A 23,573-nucleotide genomic window follows, 5' to 3' on the forward strand; every position below is an offset into this window, starting at 1 on the left:
GGAAGGAAGCGAGAAAGGGGGAGGGAGGGGAAGGAAGCGAGAAAGGCGAAGGGAGGGGAAAAGAAGCAAGGATGGAGAATGCAGGGAGGGATGGGAGCACAGGGAACAAGAGAAGAGAGGGTGGGGACAGAAAAGGAGGGAAGAGTGAAAGGAAGGTACAGAAAAGAAACAGTTGGAGGAAATATGAGGATAGGAAGAGATAAGACACGGCACATATGGGGAAGAAGAGAGTGAGAGAAAAGAAATGGGGAGACATAAGACAGAACAGGAAGAAGAGAACGGACGGATGGCTTAGACAGACAATATGGATCCTTCCTGGAATCGGCATTAGATGGGGCTTTTCTGGTATCTACTGACATAGCTGAAAATAATTACAAAAGGTATTAGTAAAAAAGCAGATTTTATTTTGTCTGCTAAAACCATAAAGATTGCATCATAAACATGACAGATATAAGGAGATGCGGGGATGACAGACGTACTGGCCCTAGTCTACAGACATCGTTCAATGGAAGGCACTTATTGGCCAGGTATAGTGAGCCTTGTAGTGCTCCTCTTCTGTCGGTTTGGGTTATAATTGAATGCGATACCTTTTAGTGGGATATCCTCCCCACTGCCTTCTATCGTGATTAAGTCGTATTTTTGTTTTGAGTATAGTTAGATTTAGTCAGTAATACCCCCCCTCCCCCCTTTATGGTTTTATCAGTGATATCTAACAAACGTTGATGTAATAAAATCTGCTTTTATACAAACACCTTTTGCAATTATTTGCGGCTATGTCAGTAGGCACCAAAAAAAAGCTCTTCTCCCGCCCCCCTCGTCGCCGACCACCGGCGTCCTCTCCCGTCACTGACCACCGCCGTCCTCTCCCGTCACTGACCACCGCCGTCCTCTCCCGTCACTGACCACCGCCGTCCTCTCCCGTCACTGACCACCGCCGTCCTCTCCCGTCACTGACCACCGCCGTCCTCTCCCGTCACTGACCACCGCCGTCCTCTCCCGTCACTGACCACCGCCGTCCTCTCCCGTCACTGACCACCGCCGTCCTCTCCCGTCACTGACCACCGCCGTCCTCTCCCGTCACTGACCACCGCCGTCCTCTCCCGTCACTGACCACCGCCGTCCTCTCCCGTCACTGACCACCGCCGTCCTCTCCCGTCACTGACCACCGCCGTCCTCTCCCGTCACTGACCACCGCCGTCCTCTCCCGTCACTGACCACCGCCGTCCTCTCCCGTCACTGACCACCGCCGTCCTCTCCCGTCACTGACCACCGCCGTCCTCTCCCGTCACTGACCACCGCCGTCCTCTCCCGTCACTGACCACCGCCGTCCTCTCCCGTCACTGACCACCGCCGTCCTCTCCCGTCACTGACCACCGCCGTCCTCTCCCGTCACTGACCACCGCTGTCCTCTCCCGGCCTTAACAGGCAACTTTATATGTACAAATCACAGGTCCATTCCCCCCACTCCAGCTATTCCTCCTGACCTGCGTACAAAGGATAGTACAGATCTTCCCAAACATTTAAACGAGACATTTAAAGTGACAGCGCTCAGTATTTGTCTCAGCAGAGTGACTATTATTACTGATCAATAAGGACACCATTCACCGACCAGGAACTTTAATGAGAAGCCACCATTGCTGTGCAGCTTCCAGTCCAATTCTGTGACCTGGAAGATACAACTAGCACCCACAATCCCCCAGCATTCCTATTCAGTATTCATTAACCCTCATTACTATTCATCCCCACCAGCACTCACCTGCAGCCTTGTCCCCTGCACAATCACAAACAAACCTCCTTCTCCTCCCTAGGACTTCCCGGTTCACGCCTCTTTGAGAATCACTTCCGGGTTCAGCTTGCACAGCTGCTCTTTCTGCGCAGATTGGGGAGAGTGCCGACCTGCGCCCTCTGCTGGCGGACAACAGCCTTTCACAGCCCTGCGTAATGACTTTGATTGGTTCTTACGCTGAGCCGTAGTGGCAGAATACCAGCGGCAGCCATGTTGTTGAAGCCCACCTTATAAACTAAGGCTGCAGCCATTTTGTTGTGGTCTATTATAGACTTGCTAGACATAGAAGACTAGGACTAGCATAAACCCCATCTGTTATTTATTTGTATTGTGCAGTCTTTGGAGAGGTGTCCATTGACATTAGGAGGTTAGAGAAACATGCAGACACAATTTATTTAAGTAATTTTTTTTGTTCTCAGACAGGGGCATAAAAGGTGCATGTGCGTCTCACCAGAGGCATGCAGAAACATTTACTATAAAAAAAAAAAAAGGCGGACACATTTTCTTTTATCTTATTTTATTGCTACAAACATGACACTTTTGTTTACATTTATAAATAACATACTTTTCTTTCTTCAAATGTACTAATAAAAAGGGGCAGTTCCCCCAAAACTGTTACTTCATTGTTTGGTAGATGCTGAAGAATTATATAATCTGACTCTCTTGAGGCTCTATGACGGGCTCCCGCCATTTGTATTCTGAGTTCCTGGTTCTGGACATCCTCCTAGCAACCTATGACGTCAGACAGGGCCAACTAGCCTGTGATCATGCTGCCTCCTCTCCGCACCACACACCGTGGCTTTTTGGAGTTTCCCGCTACTCTGGGGGGCCCGGGACCATGGCGGAGGGTGTCAGGATGGAGAGTGGGAGCAGATCGGTGAACAATGTGGTCAATGAAGCAGGAAGCGCTGTGTTCTCAGAAGCCGGCTGAGGTTCTGGGTAAACAGACTATGAAACACATTCCTGTGCTTGATGTTCTTTATTAGAAGGGCAGGAGAGACAACAGAGGTCTCATAGACTCCTGATGTCTCCATAAAGAGAAACTGTCACCTCCAAATGCTGTAACAATGGGGTTTGTTAGCCCCATCCTGGTGGGGAAAAAAAAGGTGATAAGTGCAGCGTCACGTGCAGCCTAAGTGGTGGGTTGCGGTACGGACACAGATTGAGCGACCATTCTGTCTGGGCCGCTATCCGGACCTCTGCTCAATGAAAAATTTTACTCACGGGACCTCGTTGGATTTTAATACACTACCCCTGCTGTCAGGGCCAGATTCCCGGCCTTGAGGCGGCACTGAGCAGAGGGGCGGCACAGGTTTGAATCACCCGACAACCGGAACATGGAGTTCCGGGCGCCGGGTGGTAATTTACTTTCTACATTTAGACCTGCTTTGCACAAGCAGGACTAAATGTAGAATAGGAGAAATCAACTGTTTCTTTACAAGTGTTCTCGGCGATGTCGCCGAGAACACTTGTAATTAGACTGCCGGGCTGTCCCCCCGCCATCCCCCTCCCTCCACTGCACCTACCTCTCTCCATGCTGCGTCCTCCCGGCTCCGTCCTCGCCGCCGTCTTCTGTATGGAGAGCTGTGAGCAGGGCTAAAAGTAACCCTGCCTACCCCTGCCGCTCCGTGTATACAGTGAGAGGGGAGAGCAGCTTTTCCCCTTTCACCTGTCACAGGAGTTCCAGCACAGCGCTGTGCTAGAACTCCTGTATTGGAGGTGACAGGTTCAGTAAAGAGAACCTGTCACCTCCAAATGCTATCACACAGTGACTTGTTAGCTCCTGTGTGATAGCAATAAAGTTAGGTGGAAAAAAAATGGATAAAAAAATAAATTACATAAATAAAAGTAAAGAATAATAAGTAATAATAATTACATTAAAAAATAAAGTAAAAAATAGTAAGAAAAATATAAAAAAATAAGAAAATAATTATAAATAAAAAATGTAAAAAGTGATAAAAAAAGTAGAAAAAAAAAAACCATAAAAAATTTCAAACCAACCCTGCCACCCCTGCTTTCTGGTTGGCATTCTCCTTGGCGGGGGGAGGGGGCACTGCCGAACCCAGCCTTGGGGCGGCAGGGAGGGTAAATCCGGTCCTGCCTCCTGTATACTGACAGTGGAGCTACACTCTCACTAACTGTCCTCAAGGACGATCACGTGTGAGTGTACCAACCCCTTTAACATCAACTGCTTATTGACAAAGTCAGAATCTTATTTTTGGAGATCCCTTTGCCACGGCTCATGTGTAGCAAACATTCTTGCAAGTCTTGATTGATCATTATTACAATAACACATTTTCCCTGTAAAACATATTATATAGTCTACATTTTGTATACAAAACAACACAACTAGCAATAAAAAAAAGATGTAAACTGGAATGAAGACAAAATTAACCTTAAAGGAGAACTATGAGGTGAGTGCTTTTCACTCACCTCATAGTTCTAGCCGACCTGTGACAATGAGACTGTCACAGGTCGGCTCAGTAGATCGGGAGGTGAGCGAACACATACCGGCGTTCGCTCACCTCTCGATCCTGTCACGGCTCTCTGCCGTGACAGGGGAGGGGCTGGATTCCCCTCTCCGCCAGCGCTGACTGGGGGAACGGACGGGGGAGGGGGCGGGTACAGCTGGCTCTGCCTCTAGATAGGCAGAGCCAGCTGTCACTCACACAGCTGGGCGGATCCAGGCACAATTGTCGGGATCCGCTTCAGCTGCGGCGTCTCAGTATATATAATGAGCCTAGGGTGACGGGAGGACGCTAGTTTGTGTCCTCCCGTTACATTATATATCCTATATACGTTATAGGAGAACTATGGGGAAAAGACTTAACCCCATAGTTCTCCTTTAAAGCTCATCTTTGGCCAAGCTTAACCCAAAATGAGCATCTTCCTTTCCCTTCTAGTAATCCCCTATCCCGTGATGGGATTTGTAGTTAAAGCACCAACTGGAGGACCGGAGTTGCCCACCCCAGCTTTAAATAAACTAAGCTGAATGCCTCATGTGTTTACCTAAATCTGCAGTCACATGATAAGCCCAGTCCCAAGTCTTCTTTTATTGACTGAAGAATGGGAGGGTCATTCTTTCAATGCCCATTTAGCTGCCTGGATAGAGTGGACACTTCCCATTGGCCCTCCAGTAGCGGGGGTCCTCTTATGCTCCAGAAGACTGCAGCAGAATGATGACATCAGAAACAAGAATGGTCAGTGGCAGGCCTAAAATGAGACACTGGACCACAGATCTCTACTCTCTGCCAATGGAAGGTGCCCATGCCACTAGGCAGCAACATAGGCACACCCAATTAGGTCCATGGGTGGGGAGGGTCCTAAAAAACCCCAGCAGCGGCATTATGACATCACAACGAGGGGCGGCAACAGGTCTGCGGCAAGGAGTGGTGGATTACCAGTCCTCACTCCAGGAAGAGGTGCTGTGGAAGGTTGCGTGATAGCGGGGTCAAGTGACTACAAAAGGGTGGCATCGGGGGGTTTTCATTTCCCCAGAGATGAGCTTTAGGTCATGTGACCTCAGTGTAACTCATTTTCATGGTATAAATAGATGAAACATTTTCCATGCAGGGACACCTCTGTTTCTGGTAAGTGCTAATATTGGTGGCCATTGACAGCCTGGCTCCCAGAACGGGCACCATTCAGTCATTGGGTCGCCTGGGACCTCTCTATGAGCCAGTCATCATCACACATGGAGATTGTTCGTCCTCATAGGAAATATGCTTATAAGTGAGGCCTCGTTCTTATACAGAGATCAGCCATAACATTATGACCACTTAGGGTGAAGTGAATAACATTGATTATCTAGTTACAATGGTACCTGGAAGTGGGGGATATATTCCAATGGCACCTGGAAGTGGGGGGGATATATTACAATGACACCTGGAAGTGGGGCGGGGGAAATATTGCAATGGTACCTGGAAGTGGGGCAGGGGATATAGTACAATGACACCTGGAAGTGGGGCGGGGGAAATATTGCAATGGTACCTGGAAGTGGGGCAGGGGATATAGTACAATGACACCTGGAAGTGGGGCGGGGGAAATATTGCAATGGTACCTGGAAGTGGGGCAGGGGATATAGTACAATGACACCTGGAAGTGGGGCGGGGGAAATATTGCAATGGTACCTGGAAGTGGGGCAGGGGATATAGTACAATGACACCTGGAAGTGGGGCGGGGGAAATATTGCAATGGTACCTGGAAGTGGGGCAGGGGATATAGTACAATGACACCTGGAAGTGGGGCGGGGGAAATATTGCAATGGTACCTGGAAGTGGGGCAGGGGATATAGTACAATGACACCTGGAAGTGGGGCGGGGGAAATATTGCAATGGTACCTGGAAGTGGGGCAGGGGATATAGTACAATGACACCTGGAAGTGGGGCGGGGGAAATATTGCAATGGTACCTGGAAGTGGGGCAGGGGATATAGTACAATGACACCTGGAAGTGGGGCGGGGGAAATATTGCAATGGTACCTGGAAGTGGGGCAGGGGATATAGTACAATGACACCTGGAAGTGGGGCGGGGGAAATATTGCAATGGTACCTGGAAGTGGGGCAGGGGATATAGTACAATGACACCTGGAAGTGGGGCGGGGGAAATATTGCAATGGTACCTGGAAGTGGGGCAGGGGATATAGTACAATGACACCTGGAAGTGGGGCGGGGGAAATATTGCAATGGTACCTGGAAGTGGGGCAGGGGATATAGTACAATGACACCTGGAAGTGGGGCGGGGGAAATATTGCAATGGTACCTGGAAGTGGGGCAGGGGATATAGTACAATGACACCTGGAAGTGGGGCGGGGGAAATATTGCAATGGTACCTGGAAGTGGGGCAGGGGATATAGTACAATGACACCTGGAAGTGGGGCGGGGGAAATATTGCAATGGTACCTGGAAGTGGGGCAGGGGATATAGTACAATGACACCTGGAAGTGGGGCGGGGGAAATATTGCAATGGTACCTGGAAGTGGGGCAGGGGATATAGTACAATGGTACCTGGAAGTGGGGCGGGGGATATATTACAATGGTACCTGCGGTGGTCAAGGCCTACCAAAAGTGGTCCAAGGAAGGCAAATCGGTGAACCGGTGACGGGGTCATGGGCGGCCAAGGCTCATTGATGCATGCGAGGTGCGAAGGCTGACTCATGTGGTCCAATCTAATAGAAGAGATACTGTAGCTCAAATTAATGAAAAGGTCCATGCTGGTTCCAATAGAAAGGTGTCTGAACATTGCAGTTTGTTGTCTGAAGTGCATCACAGTTGGGGCTGCATAGCCAGGGTGTCCATGCTGACCTGTGTCCACCACACAAAATGCCTACAATGGGCATGTGATCATCAGAACTGGACTGTGGAGCAATGGAAGAAGGTGGCCTGGTCTGATGAATCAAGTTTTGGATGGCCAGGTGCGTGTGTCCCCCTTACCAGGGGAAGAGATGGCAACAGGAAGCACCGGAAGAAGTGTGATGGTTTGGCCAATGTTCTGCTGGGCAACCTTGGCTCCGGCCATTCATGTGGATGTTACTCTGACACGTACCACCGACCTAAACAATGTCACTAACCAAGTCCACTCCTTCATGGAAACGGTATTCCCTGATGTCAGTGGCCTCTTTCAGCAGGACAATGCGCCCTGCCACACTGCAAAAATGGTTGAAGAACGGTTTGAGGAACACAACAACCAGTTTGAGGTGTTGACTTGGCCTCCAAACTCTCCAGATCTCAATCCAATCGAGCATCTGTGGGATGTGCGGGAAAAACAAGTCTGATCCATAGGGGCCACAGGACTTGAAGCATCAGCTACTGATGGTGCCATATACCACAGCATACCTTCAGAGGTCTAGAGGAGTCTATGCCTCCACAGGTCAGGGCAGTTTTGGTGGCAAAAGGGGGACCTACTCAATTGGGAGGGTGGTTATAATGTTATGGCTGCTCAGTGTATGAAGAAGAGGAAAGGATAACGTATCACTGGCTAGCCAAGCATTGAAATGTGTTCCGCTGTAGGCTCGGCCCATTATACGTAGCATGGCCAGATACCTCCATGGGGAAATATGTGAAACGATGACACACGTACAATACTCTGTGAAGCTTAGAGGTGGTAATAGACCTCAAGTTTCATGCACACTCGGGACACCCAAGCCTTTAAATGTTGCTGCTAGGCAGGCAGGTGGGGAAACATCGAGAAGAGTAGGGTAACAGTCACAAATTCTAAATGTATACTAGAACCATTCAAACCATATCCGGTCTATAGATTCCTGGTAGAAGAACCCAACTAAAAGTGCCAAATCCGTACTACGCTTCCTCGGCTGTGTCCCGAGACAGGTTCTCTTGCCTCCTGTGGGAAACTAGGTGCGCCACCAGCGAAGACTTATGTGAAAACCGTCTTACGCATTCGGAACACGGATACGGCTTATCGCCCGTGTGGACCCTCTCGTGGACCACCAGATCCGATTTATTGATGAAACCTCTTCCACATTCCGAGCACGAGTATGGCCGGTCGCCGGTGTGGGCCTTCTCATGCCTGACCAGGTTTGATTTGTTCTTAAAGCCCTTGCCACACTCGGGACACGAATACGGATTATCGCCGGTGTGGACCCTCTCGTGCCGAATCAGACTCGACTTGTAGATAAAACACTGACCGCACTGAAAGCAGGAGTACGGCTTCTCCCCTGTGTGGGACTTCTGATGTCTAACCAGAGCCGACTTGTTGGTGAAACCTCTCCCGCATTCGGGACACGGATACGGCCGATCGCTGGCGTGAATCTTCTGATGTAGGAAAAGGTTGGACCGTTCCGTAAAGCATTTCCCGCATTCCGAACAGGAATACGGCTTCTCCCCACGGTGGCTCCTCTCGTGCCTGAGGAACTGGTACTTCCAGGAGAAGCGTTTGCCACATTCAGAGCAGGAATACGGCTTCTCCCCCGAGTGAGAACGCTGGTGCGAGATCAGGGTTTCCCTGCGGGTGAAACACTCTCCGCACTCAGTGCAGTAGAACGGCTTCTCGGAAGTGTGGGTCCTCTCGTGGTTGAGCAGGTTGGATCTTTCGCTGAAGCATTTCCCACACTCCGAGCACGAATAAGGCTTCTCCCCCGTGTGAACCTTCTCGTGTATGATGAGGGAGGATTTCCAGGAAAAACACTTCCCGCATTCGGAACACGAGAACGGCTTCTCCCCCGTGTGGGTCCTTTGATGACGGACCAGGCCTGATTTCTGGGTGAAGCACTTCCCACACTTGGAGCAGGAATAGGGCTTCTCCACCGTGTGAGCTTTGCAGTGCTTAATGAACTCTGCTTTTTGGTTGAATGATTTCCCGCACTCCGAACATGGAAAGCTTTCATCCCCAATAAGAACTGTATGGTAGGACAGAGGAGGTGACGGAACCAGAGAGTAACCTCCGTGTGTGGTGGAATCAGAGGGCAGTGCTGGATGAAGGTCTGGAGTGATGGGGTTCTCCTCTGATGAATCAGAGGCGGCGCCATCTTCTGTCTCACCTGGAGAGGTATAAGAACTTTGATCCATACTGTATCTTCTGTACCGTCCATCTGGAGGAAATAAGACAAGGAAGGGTGATGACATTGTAACAACAGAAGTAGACTCTCAAGAGCTTACAGTCATCATGTGTCTGAGCAGCTCCAACTCTCTCAGCTCGGCTTCCCTGAACTTCCTATCCAGTACAAGGTCACAAGGGACCAAGTCTCCAGCAGCTGTCTCCAGCAGCCGTCCATCTACTAGCTCGGGAAAGGGAAAAGCAAGGGAGGGGCACACACAGTGTACTAGCACACACAAAGGTGGCTCCATAGGACCGTTCAAGGAAAGGAGCCACCCTAAACCAGGATATCAGGACCAGTACGCAGGGGGCTCACCTGTGCTGATCTCTGGGGAGATTTCCTCCTCCCTACACGGCTCGTCACCGTTCACATCCGGTTCTTCTTTTTCCTCTCCACCTTTCATCATATCTTCATCCTGAACCACCCAAAGCAATACAGACAGTAAGTTCCAAAAACTAAGGTCAAAATGGAGGATGCAAGTACAGAAAATATCCTGTTACTCCTGCCGGAAATCCAGTGCCCTTCCTGTGACTTGAACTTAAAGCTCCAACAAAGTGATCAACTTTAAAGCAAGGGCCCACTGTGTAGTGTAAATAAGGGAGGGGGAGGTGTTTGCAGTCCAAATCAGGGGAGCAGCCTAGGGTGACAACACTGCTACTCTATTGATACAGTACATTGAGCGGTGTCACCCTAGGACAGGAAGTTTGTTACGGGCAGGAAAAAAAAAGTGGAAAAAAGAAAACCAATGCAGCCGCCACATGTAAGGTCTGGTGTCATTTTTGGGGTGTAGATACGCCTTAACTTGCACCTCTGTTACTTGTATAATGATAATATTAATGGTATGAATAGACAAGGTACGCATCGGCATCGTAGCCAATAGAAGAGAGGAGATCACCGCTCCATTCTCACAGTAGCTCCCCTGTTCTAGCTGGTGCAAGCCCATCCATGCTCCTATGCCTTAGGAGGTCAAAGTAAATCTGCTGAGCACTAAATGACGTCACCATAGATAAAACTTTATTGCCAAAAAATGCGTCAGCGCTTGCTTACATTAGTGGTCCTTAATACTAATGCGCCGGTATAAAACGGGCCTTTGACCAGAATTGTGATGTGCGGCAGCTTTTTGTGCAGTACATTAGCTGTCAATGGCAACAGCTGGAGGTGAGCACTCTCAGACTTGTATCTAGCCAACACCCAGGATCCGTTATGCTACACATGTCTATGAGCGCTCACTGTGCAGGTATGGATCCAATATAAGAGGGTTGGGGCCCGAGTGGATCAAAACAAAGTCAGGGGACAGATAAAGCAGCCGAGAGGACGACTCCGGTGCTTCTGCTGGGGAGTTTGAGGATGAGTTGCTCCACAGTGCCTGCAGCTACAGAGGGCTGGGATGGTTTGTTTCAAAGTGGAACTCCAGTCAATTATTTTGTTGTTGTTGTTTTACACCACCGCCTCCTGTGTTAACCTCTTAAAGGAGAACTATGGGGTCAGGGCTTTTCCCCATAGTTCTCCTAAGGGTCACGAGAGGACATAGACTAGCGCCCTCCCGTGACCCAAAGCTCAATATACCGCCAGCTACAGCTCGCTATATACCGAGACCACCGCAGCCGGGACGGATCCCGACATTACTGTCGAGGATCCGCCCAGCTGCGTGAGACACTTGAGAGGCCAGTCCCGGGGCGTTGAAGGAGCAGCGGATCCCGGGAAACACAGCGGGGGTGTCGGGCGGCCACTTTACCGGATCGCAGAAGCGATCTGGCGACGGCCGAGTCGCCAGAATCGCTTCTACTGTAAAGTCGGCCGCCGGCTCTACAAGTATGAACAGAGTAGCCGCCGGGAGTCTGTTTAACCCCTTGAGGATCCATAGCGGAATGATCCCGTCATGGGTCGTGAAAGGGGGGAAAGTTCTTCTTACTCTCTCCGCGCTCTGGCACTGTCTATGACTTCCTCATGGGAGGTCCTTTTCAGACAAAATGACAGTCATATCTGCCTATTTCCTGTGAGCCCGGTCTGACATTTACACACCCCTCAGGGGACACGTTATCATACAGACTGGGCGTGCATTACCCCAGAACTTACAGATCATTATTTGAGCGCTACTCAGTCCTGGACGAATGCCCCGCCCCTTTTCCCTTGCCCTCGCCAAAGGAGGCAGCGAAAGCCATTGTACTATCACTGGACCGACTAGTATGTGGGGGTGGAGGGAGTGGGGTGGGTAATGGAAATCCTGGCGTTCAGGTTCGAAGTGTATTTCCACTTTCGCAACATTCACTAAATAAGATGCCGATTCGCTCCACTCCTGCCAATTTAATATGTAAGAAGACTATTACTGAGAAGACCATTATTAAGAAAATCCATTCACCACGTAATCCAGCATGAGCTTGTGATTTCTCTCCGGGGAATGAGGAGGACTGAGACATCTCTCTGGTGTATTTCCGTTACCGGTTCCACCTGGAAGACAATGTTAACGTATCACAACTAGAGGCCACATAAGTGGAAAACCAACATATCCTATAACAATGGATTCTGAACCATTAGAAAAATAACACTGCTAAGGGTTTAACAAGTAACCTCGGTTATTAAAACTGAAAGGTATAGTATATTAAAAGCACAACCAGTTTATGTTTCTAAATGTATAACTTGAATGGATATTTTGTTATAATACTGTAATTATATCTGACAATTACAATGTTAAACAGAGGCACACTGCCATCTACAGGCTTTAGTGGCATCTGCAGTCTGAAGGCGTATTTTGTGAATGAAGCCTCCAGCCTGCATGTAAATCCTTGCGTCATAGACGACATCACATACTTCAAACAAACACGATCACACGCCGCTGCTCTTCCCGGAAAGCGTTTTGTTCCACCTCGAAATGCAGTACGCAATAGCATACCTTCTCTGCTTCTACTACTACCAACCTCTAATGCTTTCCGCCCATTTGGGCTTACTCATACAGATCTAAGTAAGCCCAAACCGGTGAAACGTGTTAGTGTTGGGGGATAGTAGCAGCGGAGACGCAAAGCGAGGAGAGAACTATGAGTGAGCCTAAACGGGTGAAATGCGTCAGCAGTAGAAGCTATGTGATTGTAAACCGCATTACAAGGTGGAACAAAACGCTTTCAGTGAAGAGCAGCAGCAATTGTGTTTGTTTGAAGTATATTTGAGAAGCTGGGACGGGCTTGTGATCAGCATCCCGGTGGAGACTAATGGAGGATGTGAGCGGTGAGCTCCATGGCTAATACTACAAATAGCTGACGTTCCTAATCACACCATCGGGAATCACTCTGATTGGTTACCAATCATTAGTGGGGACCGGAGCCGTCAGTGACCACACAAGGTATCAGCTGCTGGGTGTGAAATTTAGGTTAATGCGCCCTCATCATAGGGCATCATGCAGGGGGACATTTAGCAATAGATTGGGGGTTGGAGGGGGTTAAAAAACACCATAAAGACCTGAAGCAGTATCCATATGTGAGATATATGTTTATTAAAGCAGGATTGAATTTGTATTCCTCACCTGTGCAGATCTCTACAGGAACTTCCTCCTCTTTGATCCTCACATGTCCATCTTCCTCCTTCTCAGCTTTGACGTCTCTCCGAGTGTCTCTGGTGTCTCCGGGGTCTGTGAATTCAGATGAGAGTGAAGCCCCCTGAGATATCTAACATAAGGAGGAGGTGAAAGAGCCCAGACCCCATTGTGTGGGGGAAGAATGGTCAAAACACAATGACATGATGTGAGGAGGAGAGCCGGAGTCTAATAGAGGCTGATGGCTCCTGACTCCCCCACTAGAAACATTCCGTCCCCCCCATTACTGTCTACTGACAGAGGAGGGGGGAGAAGAAGAGATTGTTGTAGTGACTGAACAAGGAGAATCTGGGACTCTTTTCTGGATTTAGTGTTTATTCCTCACCTGTGCTGATCTCTGGAAAGATCTCCTGCTCCTCACACGACTCATCTCCCTCAAAGAACAAGTCTTTATCTTCAACTTTAACAACTGTCAGGCCTTCACCCTGGATGGACAAACCAGTTTAATTAGATTAAACCCCTTCATGATCAATGCCTTTTTTTTTTTCTTCATTTTTTTGTTTAATTGTTATAATCCACATTTTAGGCCTGACAATTACTTAAAAACCCCCCAAACATTATCAGGGTTATTCACAAAAGAATGAAGTGTTTGGAGAAGTGAACAATCTAGGCCAAAATAGCTGATTTGGAAACATTCTCCAATTCAGCTCACTTTCCAGTTCAGCGATGTTGTCCTAGATTGTTCACTTCTCCCGCCTTCTCCAAACCCTTCACCCTTGTGTGAATAACCCTGTATATATTTTCTGAAAGCCAAGACCCTATAGAATAAAATCATGGCAGTTGCAAATGTTTATGTTGCATGATATTGGCGCCACTCCTTATCAAACCCCAAAATTGAGTGAAAATGCACTTAAATACCCCAAAACACTATAAAGTACCCATTGTTGTTATACAATATATAAGACGAGGTTAGGACGAGTAAATAGAGACCCAACATGCTTAGGTTAAAAATTGTGTGCATCCGTGAAATGGCGACACAATTTAGTCCCCCAAAAAGTCCACAAATGACGCTTTAAGAGCCCCCACAGGTCATCAGTTTAGAGATACGCATAAATATTGTCCCTAGAATTACTGCTCTCACTCCGGTGTGTGCGGCCATACCCAAGCACGATCGTCATTTTCATACGTAGGCGCACCCGACGAGTGTTTACATTAAGAAGCGCATGCTCACGGGGGCAGTGGACTTTACATGTTCTTTTTCATATTATTTTTACATTTTTTTCATTCAATATTGATTTTAAAAACTGTTATTTTTTTTAAACTTGAATTGCTATCACATAGGGGGGCTTACAAGCCCTCCATGTGATAGCATATTGGTGGTGACAGGTACTCTTTAAGGTGATATTGGGGGTCCAAAAGTATCACCTTTACACTTGAAATAAGCTATTGAAGTGCAGACCGCACTTCAATAGCTTATAGCTGGGCTTCAGGAGTCCAGCACTGACAGCTATGGGCCTGGAAGTGATGTAATCTGCAATGCTACCGATCCCATAGTACAGAGAGGGGATCGGAACACCAGACAGGTCGGTCCTGGGCCCGTAGGAGGGGCAGTAGGGCCCAGGAAACACGGCGGGTGTGTCGGGCGGGGGGGGCCCTTTACCAGCCCGTAGAAGTGATCTGGCAGCAGCTAAGCCACCACAATCACTTCTACTGTAAAGCCGACAAACAGAGTCCCGGGAGTCTGTTTAAATGGGCCCACTGCCAGTGTTCTACACTGTACGTCACTGGTCATGAAGGGGTTAAAGAGTTTGCCAAGGATAACAAAACAAGACTTCTTTTAAGTTGCCAATGATGACAGATCAGACTTCGCCTATACTCTTTATTCCTGCTTACTAGGTAATCCTGAAGGATCTTGTGATGCTTCCATATGGAGTCCTGGGAATACAGAGGATGGGCCTGAGGGATCTCCTGATGTTCCTGAGGGATCTCCTGATGTTCCTGAGGGATCTTCTGATGTTCCTGTGTGGAATCCCGGGAATACAGAGGGCGGGGACATCTCTCTGGAGTATTTCTGTTCCTGGATCCATCTGTAGGAAACACACACACTGACTGAATACATTGTTTCTATGTCTTTATATCAGAGGATGTGTGTATCTAGGGCAGGGGTCAGCAACCTTAAACACTCAAAGAGCCATTTGGACCCGTTTCCCATAGAAAAGAAAACACCGGGAGCCACAAAACACTTTTGACATCTAAAATGAAGATAACACGGCATATATCGTTTTTTACCTTTATGCTATGTATATAGGTATATGTGGGCTTTGTAACGCACTGACTCAGGGCTTACCTGAGACTCCGCAGAGCCCACCTGAGAGTGACCCTGCAGAGCACTCCATAGATCCTGCACAACCCATCTGAGACTCTCTATGGTGGGCTCTGCAGGGCCTCATGTGGACTGGTCACCCGGGTCCCTTTTCCTGTACCTCCTCCCAGCTCCTCTTACCTGCTGCTGCTGTGGCCTGTCCTCCTCCACCCCCTCCCCTGTCACCGCTGCCATGCTGCCCCTGGTACAGCTGATACTCATGTAAGAGGCCCTCCAGGCTGCCCGGACCCCTCACATGGGTACCGGCCGTACACACACTTCTCCTCACCCGCTGCCTGTTACTAGGGACACAGCCTGGAGAGGAGGTGAGTCACAGGACCCGCCCCCTTGCTGAGAAGCCCGTCAGCAGTGCGTGTCCCCGCGACCCTGCACTGCTGCATATTCCACTAGGGAGTGGCCCAGTACCGGACCTCACTGGGCCGCCTAAGGGCCCTAGGCCCCCGGCGGTAGTTCCGCCCCTGGACAGGGAGCCGCAGCAGAGGGATGAAAGAGCCACATGCGGCTCCACAGCCACAGGTTGCTGACCCCTGATCTAGGTGGGTCCTCAATACTCTAGAAATGAAAGTCTCCTCTTACCCGGTGATGTGAGGGCCGGCCGGTTCTCCATCATGACGTCCTTGTAGAAATCCAGATGGTCCCTTCCTTATAAGTTCATCATATCTGTAAAGGTCAAGTGGCAACAAGTACTGAGAATACCAAAGTGAAGGATCGGTTCATGTTGGGTAAGAGGGATTCGTCCATAACAACCAGATTAACGAAGGTGATCTAACTACAGCACTGGTCAAAAACAAGACGGCCCGGGACCTAGTATACGAGAACGTGGCAGCCATATTAGAAGATTCCATGGACAAATTTAAAGCCCAGCCAAATATTGTTTCCCACTCTCACGTTCTCCTCTAACCCATCCTGATAGGCCTTTGTTTCCCCCCCCCCTGCAAAGTCAGATATACTCCCCTAAGTTTCCTTTCGAGCTCCCTCACCGCCACAGTTCCCAGGTGATGGGCCCATGAATCCAGAGAGGCAATGGCACCTGAGACCACCAGTCTCCTTCACTCACCAAATCACACAGCTGCCCATACAGCAAATCTTCTTGCAAGTAAGACACTTTCTGTCCTATGGTGACAACGCTCACTGCACTGTTTCTATGGAGCAGCAGGGTTGTCACCCTAGGATCAAAAAAGTCAGACAATACCATGTGTGGTATATATATATATACCCGAAGACAGGAAGTACATTAGGACTACAAAACACTTTCCATTCTCCTGATCTCGCTAACATAAGGAGGTGTTATGTAGTCCTAATATACTTCCTGATAACATTGTTTGTGACTGCAGAGTGCGCACGACAGCACTGGATTTCTGGAAGGGTCCACGAGTATTTTTTTTGGAATGGTCAAACAGATATAACAAAACAGTCAGGCAGCTTAGGAAGTCGGCGGTCCTGATACTTGCTCGGGGTTAGTGATTCAGAGAGTATTAATGCCACTGGAACAGCATGACAGCCAGTCAATGAGCATTTTCAAAATTGCAGCCTCACCTGATCTTTCTCCGCTGCAGCTTCCCTTTTACATACACTTGTTCTCCCCATCCCCACTCCCATCCTCTGACTGGACAGTCAGGAGAAGCAGCAGACTGATGAGCTCATCTCTCTGTCAGTCTGACCCCCCCTCCTCATGACAGCCATCCTGATGCATTCAGGTACTTGCACTGCTTGTATTTAAAAAAAAAAACAAATACATTTATTCATGTATCAAAAACATTTTCCCCCAATGATTTTATCATATTAGTCTGACACTAGCCCTGAAAATACAGTTATTTGCAGACCAGTTGTCAGCATAAAGAGGACTTCAGACACCATTATACACAGAGCCCAAAGACGAGAGGTATTTCCCATGTGATGTAGTAAACCAGAGCCATGGCTGGATGTAAACATCTTACATTGTACAACAATGGAGGTTGCAGACCTGGAGTTCCCCTTTAATATTTAAAGCAACAGAGCACACAAAGCATGGGAACTGCCATGGTACAGTCTTTGGCTTTGTGCTGATGTCTTGCAAATGGCCCCTGACCTGCACCCTCCAGTCCACAGCGAGTGCTGGGACCCCCTTCTCTCTTACTCGTCTCATAATAAGAAGACAGTATTACCTCCTCCTCACTGGGCACACACTCTCCAGCCTTACATCTTCATCAGCACAGCAACTCCTCCCCTCCTCCTTCTATGGGCTACAACAAAATGGCCGCCACCCTTTCAACACCACGACAAATCTATTAATCTTGCTTGCATTGTGTCCTGAGGCTGTCACTATGGCAACCAGAAAGCATTAGGCCGTGAAGCGGAACGGAAGTGAGAGGAGACAGGCAGCTACTTAGTGCTGAAGACATTCTCCATTGAGCCAGCCTGAGCTGTAGTCATATAATATTGTTACTTTGCATTGTAACCGGTGAGGACAGCAGACGCAGCAAGAAGCCTAATCGCCACGGGCAACACCGCAGACTCCGCCCCTCCCTCCGGAATTCCTCAGTAATCGGCTCATGACTTGTTCCCTATGCCGAATTCGCATGTTAAAGTCTATGTGCAAGGATTAGCGCGTGGGTATCCGCTCCTCTAAGGGACAGATCCCACTTTCACTGCACCCCCACTACCCACTCTCTTCAACCATAATAGTGATGAGTCTATAAGCTCCCTGTCCCGGTTCATTGACCGTCCCCATGTGACAGTGTTCTGGCCTGGTGATTGGCTGCTCATGCTCAATCACTGTATCCTGGAAGGGAAGAAGGTCACATGATCATCCATACCTGAAAGTATCAGGTAATTCCAAGAGCATTGTCAAGGCACTAGAGGATTCCTACAACAAGCAGCAACTACCAGGACATGAACACACCTTGGTGGAGGTTAAGTTATGTCCCTGGGGCGGCCTAACACAAAACCATGCTGTAAAGCATTCTTGGCTTCTTAGTGTTGTCAACATGACCCTTCGAAGGCTGAACTATGGAAGCTGCCATCGATGCCTGAAGGTGCTGAAGTACAGGGTTGTGGTCTTGGTCCTGGCTTCCTTGCCCAATGAACAGGTCACCTGGAATAAGCTTGCAAGCTCAGGAGGGCATTTTAGGCTGCGGTACTAGCCCCATGCTTGGTTCGGGTCAGTGGCTCCCTAATCCAGGGGTAGGCAAACTTCATCCCCCCCAGCTCTGGGGCAACTACAGGTAGGCCTTCAGTAACAACTAACCTGCCCCGCCCAACCTCCTCCCCCTAGTCCCTGTATAATATGCTGTATTCATTACTATATAGTTCATCTCAGATCAGTACACCCAACACAAAGGGAGTGTAAGACCCATCGAGCAGGCCATATGGGATTGTAGTCTTCCCTTTAATGAAGACAACCGGCCATGCCCACCACCCCCATAACCACCGGGGATGACCAGCTCCACCACCACATAAAAGCCAGGATGGGGATTTCATTGGTATATTTAACAGACCAAAAAGGGTTTACATTCCCTGAAAAGCGGGCCCCAGGCAGTGCCCTATTAATCTTACTGAACACCTTAGCAGCACGCCACTGCTTCTGGGAGTCAGGCCTGTGGCTGTCTGTCTTGCAATGCCTCATGGGATTTGTAGTTTCACAACAGCTGAAGGGTCAGAGTTCACCCACCCCTGCTCTAAAGGACTCTTATATACCTCATGGGACTTCATTCTCATCTTTATTCGCAGCCCCTGGACCGCGGATTCAGCTGACCAATGAGTACTCGCCATTTGCAAGCAAAATTCAAAATACAGAGTGCAGGGCTACGCTGCCGTGTACGGTGTACGGGTAGTACAGCGGCGCCGCCTGAGGGGAAGGAGCGTTCGGCCAAAGGTAAGTATAGGTGGGGGTGGGGGTGGGGGCAATTACATTTCCTCAAATTCATCTAGGAAAGTGGAATTACCCTTTAATCACTTGGAGGCAGCCTCCTCAGGAGCCCATGAGGGTTATTTTCTTGGAAGTCCTAAAGGTCAGACCTCCAGAGGAAAGCATCGAGGCGGCCATTGCAGACTCCTCATGATCCCCTTCAAACCCCAATCACACGTGCTTTACTCTGATCTGAGCTGCATCCTTGTTCCAGGGCAGCTACTCCGTGACAGTATTGAAGCCAAAGGGATCAAAACAGCTGGGCATGCAGCATATAATGCTCCCTGAATTTACAGGGGCGGTTTAATGGAGAGGATCACGTACCTTGCTCCGTATCTAGCCAACCCGTCTCCCTAAACTACTTCTTACAGGAGAACTATGAGGTGAGTGAAAATCACTCATAGTTCTAGCCGACGTCTGACAATGAGACTGTCACAGGTCGGCTCAATAGATCGGGAGGTGAGCGAACACATACCAGCGTTCGCTCATTTCTCGATCATCTCCCTGCAGTGACTGTCACTCACGGCTCCCTGCAGGGATTTCCCCCCCCCCTCCCGCCGATCCTCCAGCGCTGACTGGCAGAACGGACGGGGGAGGGCACAGCTGGCTCTGCCTCTAGATAGGCAGAGCCAGCTGTCACTCACGCAGCTGGGTGGATCTGGACAGTAATGTCGGGATCCGTCCCGGCTGCGGCAGTCTCAGTATACCGCAAGCTGTAGCTCCCAATATACTGAGCTTTGGGTGACGGGAGGACGCTAGTATATGTCTTCTGTTTTAATGAACATGGCCCCCCTCGCCAACTTCATCACCCCAGACACTGCTTGCTTTGCAGCTCACTTTGTCCGATTGAAACTTTGTACTGGGAAGCCTTATAAGAGAGAAGTTATTACTGTGATATAGGCATCTTTCAGCACAGCTTAGTGTAATACACTAATAAAGCTTCCTGTGGCAAAAGCAGACTAGACCTCTGCCTACTGGCTGAATAGAATAAAACAATAGTTCTGCAGGCTCCACCCCCCACCTGTTCCAGTGAAGAAGACCGGTCTCCCCAAACTACCCTTCTTTGAACGCGGCATTCTCTCCTGCCAATGGCATCCCGTACGAGGCAGAGCCAGAGACGGCACCGCAGACACTGCTTGCTTTGCTTTGTGTCTTCTTTTCAACCTGACTAACTATGTAACTATGCTTGGTTGCCATGCCCAGTTGCTCCACATTGTAGCTGCTCCAGTTTTGATAAATCCCCCCCCTCCCCCCTTATCTTTGTGTAAAGCTTTGTGAATCGAGCCAACTTCATCACACCCGAGACACTGCTTGCTTTGCAGCTCACTTTGTCTGATTGAAACTTTGCGCTGAGCTGCCTGGCAGAAGTCACTGCTGTGATGACTCGGGGCGCCTTCACACCATCAGGAGTGCGTTCCAGTGCGTTCGGCCTCTGGAACGCAACCCGGCCAGCTCACTTTGTTTGGGGGCGGCGCATTGAACTCAATGGCACCGCAGCCACGCCCGCGGTGTGATCACCGGCACCCGAACGCGTGGCGCATCAGTGCCTGCGGTCCGGTCCAGTGCGATCTGCAAAAAAAATAGTGTGTGCAGCCGGCCTGGTTGCGTTCCAGAGGCTGAACGCACTGGAACGCGCTCTTGATGGTGTGACCGGGCCCTCAATCAGTAAATGGGCTTCTGTCAGCACAGCTTAGTCTGATACAATGCTTCAGGCCTGAAAGGCAGGCTAGACCTCTGTCTACCAGCTGAATAGAAGACTACATGTAATATTAAAAACAGAAGGTATAACCCTCGGGGGTGTGGGGGGAGGGGGAGTAATCCCCTTTTTGTTCTATCCTCCCAAGGGCAGGGCTTATACCATAGAAGTCTGAACTCTTTGATTCCTTCTCAGACTCCTCCTTCAGCTGTCATGTGATCTAATGTCACTTCTCTATACCACAATATGGGGCAGCCAACTGCAATTATTTTGTATCTGCATTTTGTTCTCTTGAATGTTTATTTGGAATTTACAAGAACACCGAATATAAATAGTCAAATTGCCGTACGGCAGCAGCTGCATGTCCACGTCTACAGTAGTATTTCCACACTGGATGCTTATCATGGTTCATGACATACGTGTACAATGTCTTTTCTAGGAGAAGGTAAGTCCTATACAAAATCACAATGATTGATCCCTACTCTTTCGGGGTTCACATTAAAATTGTGGCACCCCAAAAGTTATTGGTGTGATCCGCCACATGCCAGCAAAGACCATGGAGGAGTCACAGCATGGAATTTTATAGTAGTCGTCCTGCATTCAGCTGACACTCCCAGGCGGCGGAATCTGTCGTTCTCGGTGAAAGCTGAGGTGCGACATCAGCGAGGACTTTTTTGAAAAGCGTTTTCCGCACTCAGAACACAAGTATGGCCTCTCCCCGGTGTGAGCCATCTGGTGTGAGATGAGGCTGCCCCTCCGGGAAAAATCTCTCCCGCACTCTGAACACACGTACGGCTTCTCATCCGTGTGCGTCCTCTGGTGCACAATGAGATAGGGCTTCTGAGAAAAACCTTTCCCGCATTCCGAGCAGAAAAAAGGCTTTTCGTCTGTGTGAGTCTTCTGGTGCGAGAGGAGGTGGCCTCTCTGCGTGAAACGTTCGCCGCATTCAGAGCAAGGATACGGCTTGATCCCTGTATGGACCCTCTCGTGTATGGAAAGGAGCTTCTTTTCCGCAAAGAATTTCCCGCACTCGGCGCAGGCATAGGGCTTTTCCCCCGTGTGACTCTTCTGGTGTTTGATAAGCAAGTCCCTCCAAGCGTAACACTTGCCGCACTCTGCGCACGAGAATGGCTTCTCGGCCGTGTGGATCCTCCGGTGCCTAGCCAGTTCCGACTTCTGCCTGAAGCCCTTCCCGCACTCTGAGCAGGTACATGGTTTCTCGCCGGTGTGAGTCCTTTCGTGCGACCTAAGGTGGGCTCTTAGGATGAAGCCTTTCCCACACACGAGGCAGGAAAATGGCTTCTCGGCTGTGTGAGACTTCTCGTGGTAAGCGAGGTGCGATTTTTCGATAAACGACTTCCCACACTCTTCGCACGAGAACGGTTTGTCACCCGTGTGGACTCGTTCGTGCCTAATGAGAGTGAACTTCCGGGAAAAACATTTTCCACATTCAGAACAGGAATAGGGCTTTTCCCCTGTGTGGGTGCTCTGGTGTGTAATGAGGTGGGCTCTCTGGATAAAGGCCTTCCCGCACTCCGAACAGGAAAACGGCTTCTCCGCTGTGTGCGTCTTTTTGTGCTTGGAAAGGTTTGACCGTTCCGTGAAGCCTTTCCCACAATCAGGACAGTGATATTTCTTATCTAAACTCCGGCTTCTCTGGTGCTTGCCAGCTTCTGAGGTCTTGTTAAGGAGTTCATCCCGTTGGCGATGGACAGTCGGGGTGGGACGATCTGGATAATGGGCCCCATGTGTAGACGGATCAGAAGATAGACATGGATCTGGGATACTGGGGATACCGCCTAAAGAATCACATATGATGTCATCACTTCCTCCTTCAACAGGAAGTATTGGGGGAAGTCTCTCTGTACCGTACATACTATACTGTCCATCTGGAGGAAATACAACATGGAAATAGGAGTGGTTAATGGTGAGGAAAGTCCTTTAAAACGAAAGAGATTACTGTAGTAGTATGTGTATGAGGTGCCCCATGTAGGTGGCAAATTGTGACTTAAAGGAGGACTACACGCCCCCGAGTACCCCTGTTATTTCTCTTTAGTCTGTCCTTATCTTGTATCCTCAATCAACATACTCACCCACCCATCCACCCACCCAGCGAATCCAGCGTTGTCCTGTTGTAATCCACCCCTCTGCTGCCACACGCCGAGTCCTGCGCCACCATCTTCCTTACTTAGGTCATCAGGAGCCGGATGTCTCTTCTGGTTCTTGCATCCGGGCCTCCTGATGATGCGTGCCAGGTCCTTCCTCCTTCAGTAGAAGCTGAAACCTCCTGGGATATGGCTCCAGTAGCAGGGTTCATGTCATTCTTGCCTAGGCAAAAATGGAGGCAGGGGGTAAGGAGAAAAAAAAAAGTAAATACCCCCCCCAAAGAAAACATCCTGAAAAAAAGGGGTCTTTGTACTTACATTTCATAAGGGCAGGGAGTCAAACCTTTGCTCTCTTGAAGGGCTCAGGGTGACGCCTACTTCAATCAAGGGCCCTTTAGTGATGTAGGGGCCGACGTGAGGAACCACAGTGCCTAGCGGGGGACAACTTATCCAACATCCAGGAAATGATGGGTAGCAGAGGTGCCCAGAGCTCTTCAAGATTGCCAAGGTGTGACTCAGCTCTACTTCAATCAAGGACACTGTAGTGATGTAGAGGCCGACGTGAGGAACCACAGTGCCCAATAGATCACTTGTAATATATATGTTATTTTACTATTTGCTCATTGACATTACTCAAAAAAAC

The 23,573-nt window shown here is 49.3% G+C and overlaps 1 protein-coding gene across 1 annotated transcript in view; it reads right to left on the bottom strand.

Annotated features, from left to right (window-relative positions):
• Positions 1-23,573, bottom strand: part of LOC108798760 (zinc finger protein 208-like) — a 153,393-nt gene that overhangs the window by 5,436 nt on the left and 124,384 nt on the right. The window contains exons 6-13 of the mRNA XM_018570543.1: positions 21,435-22,465; positions 17,886-18,004; positions 16,301-16,409; positions 13,246-13,345; positions 12,852-12,956; positions 11,697-11,785; positions 9,653-9,752; positions 8,178-9,331 (exon numbers count right to left, since the gene is read on the bottom strand). Coding sequence (XP_018426045.1) covers positions 8,178-9,331; positions 9,653-9,752; positions 11,697-11,785; positions 12,852-12,956; positions 13,246-13,345; positions 16,301-16,409; positions 17,886-18,004; positions 21,435-22,465 — 2,807 coding nt within the window. The remainder of the gene's footprint in view (positions 1-8,177; positions 9,332-9,652; positions 9,753-11,696; positions 11,786-12,851; positions 12,957-13,245; positions 13,346-16,300; positions 16,410-17,885; positions 18,005-21,434; positions 22,466-23,573) is intronic.

Source organism: Nanorana parkeri, unplaced genomic scaffold (assembly GCF_000935625.1).
Source record: "Nanorana parkeri isolate BGI_ZX_2015 unplaced genomic scaffold, ASM93562v1 scaffold1552, whole genome shotgun sequence".
NCBI classification, from domain to species: domain Eukaryota; kingdom Metazoa; phylum Chordata; class Amphibia; order Anura; family Dicroglossidae; genus Nanorana; species Nanorana parkeri.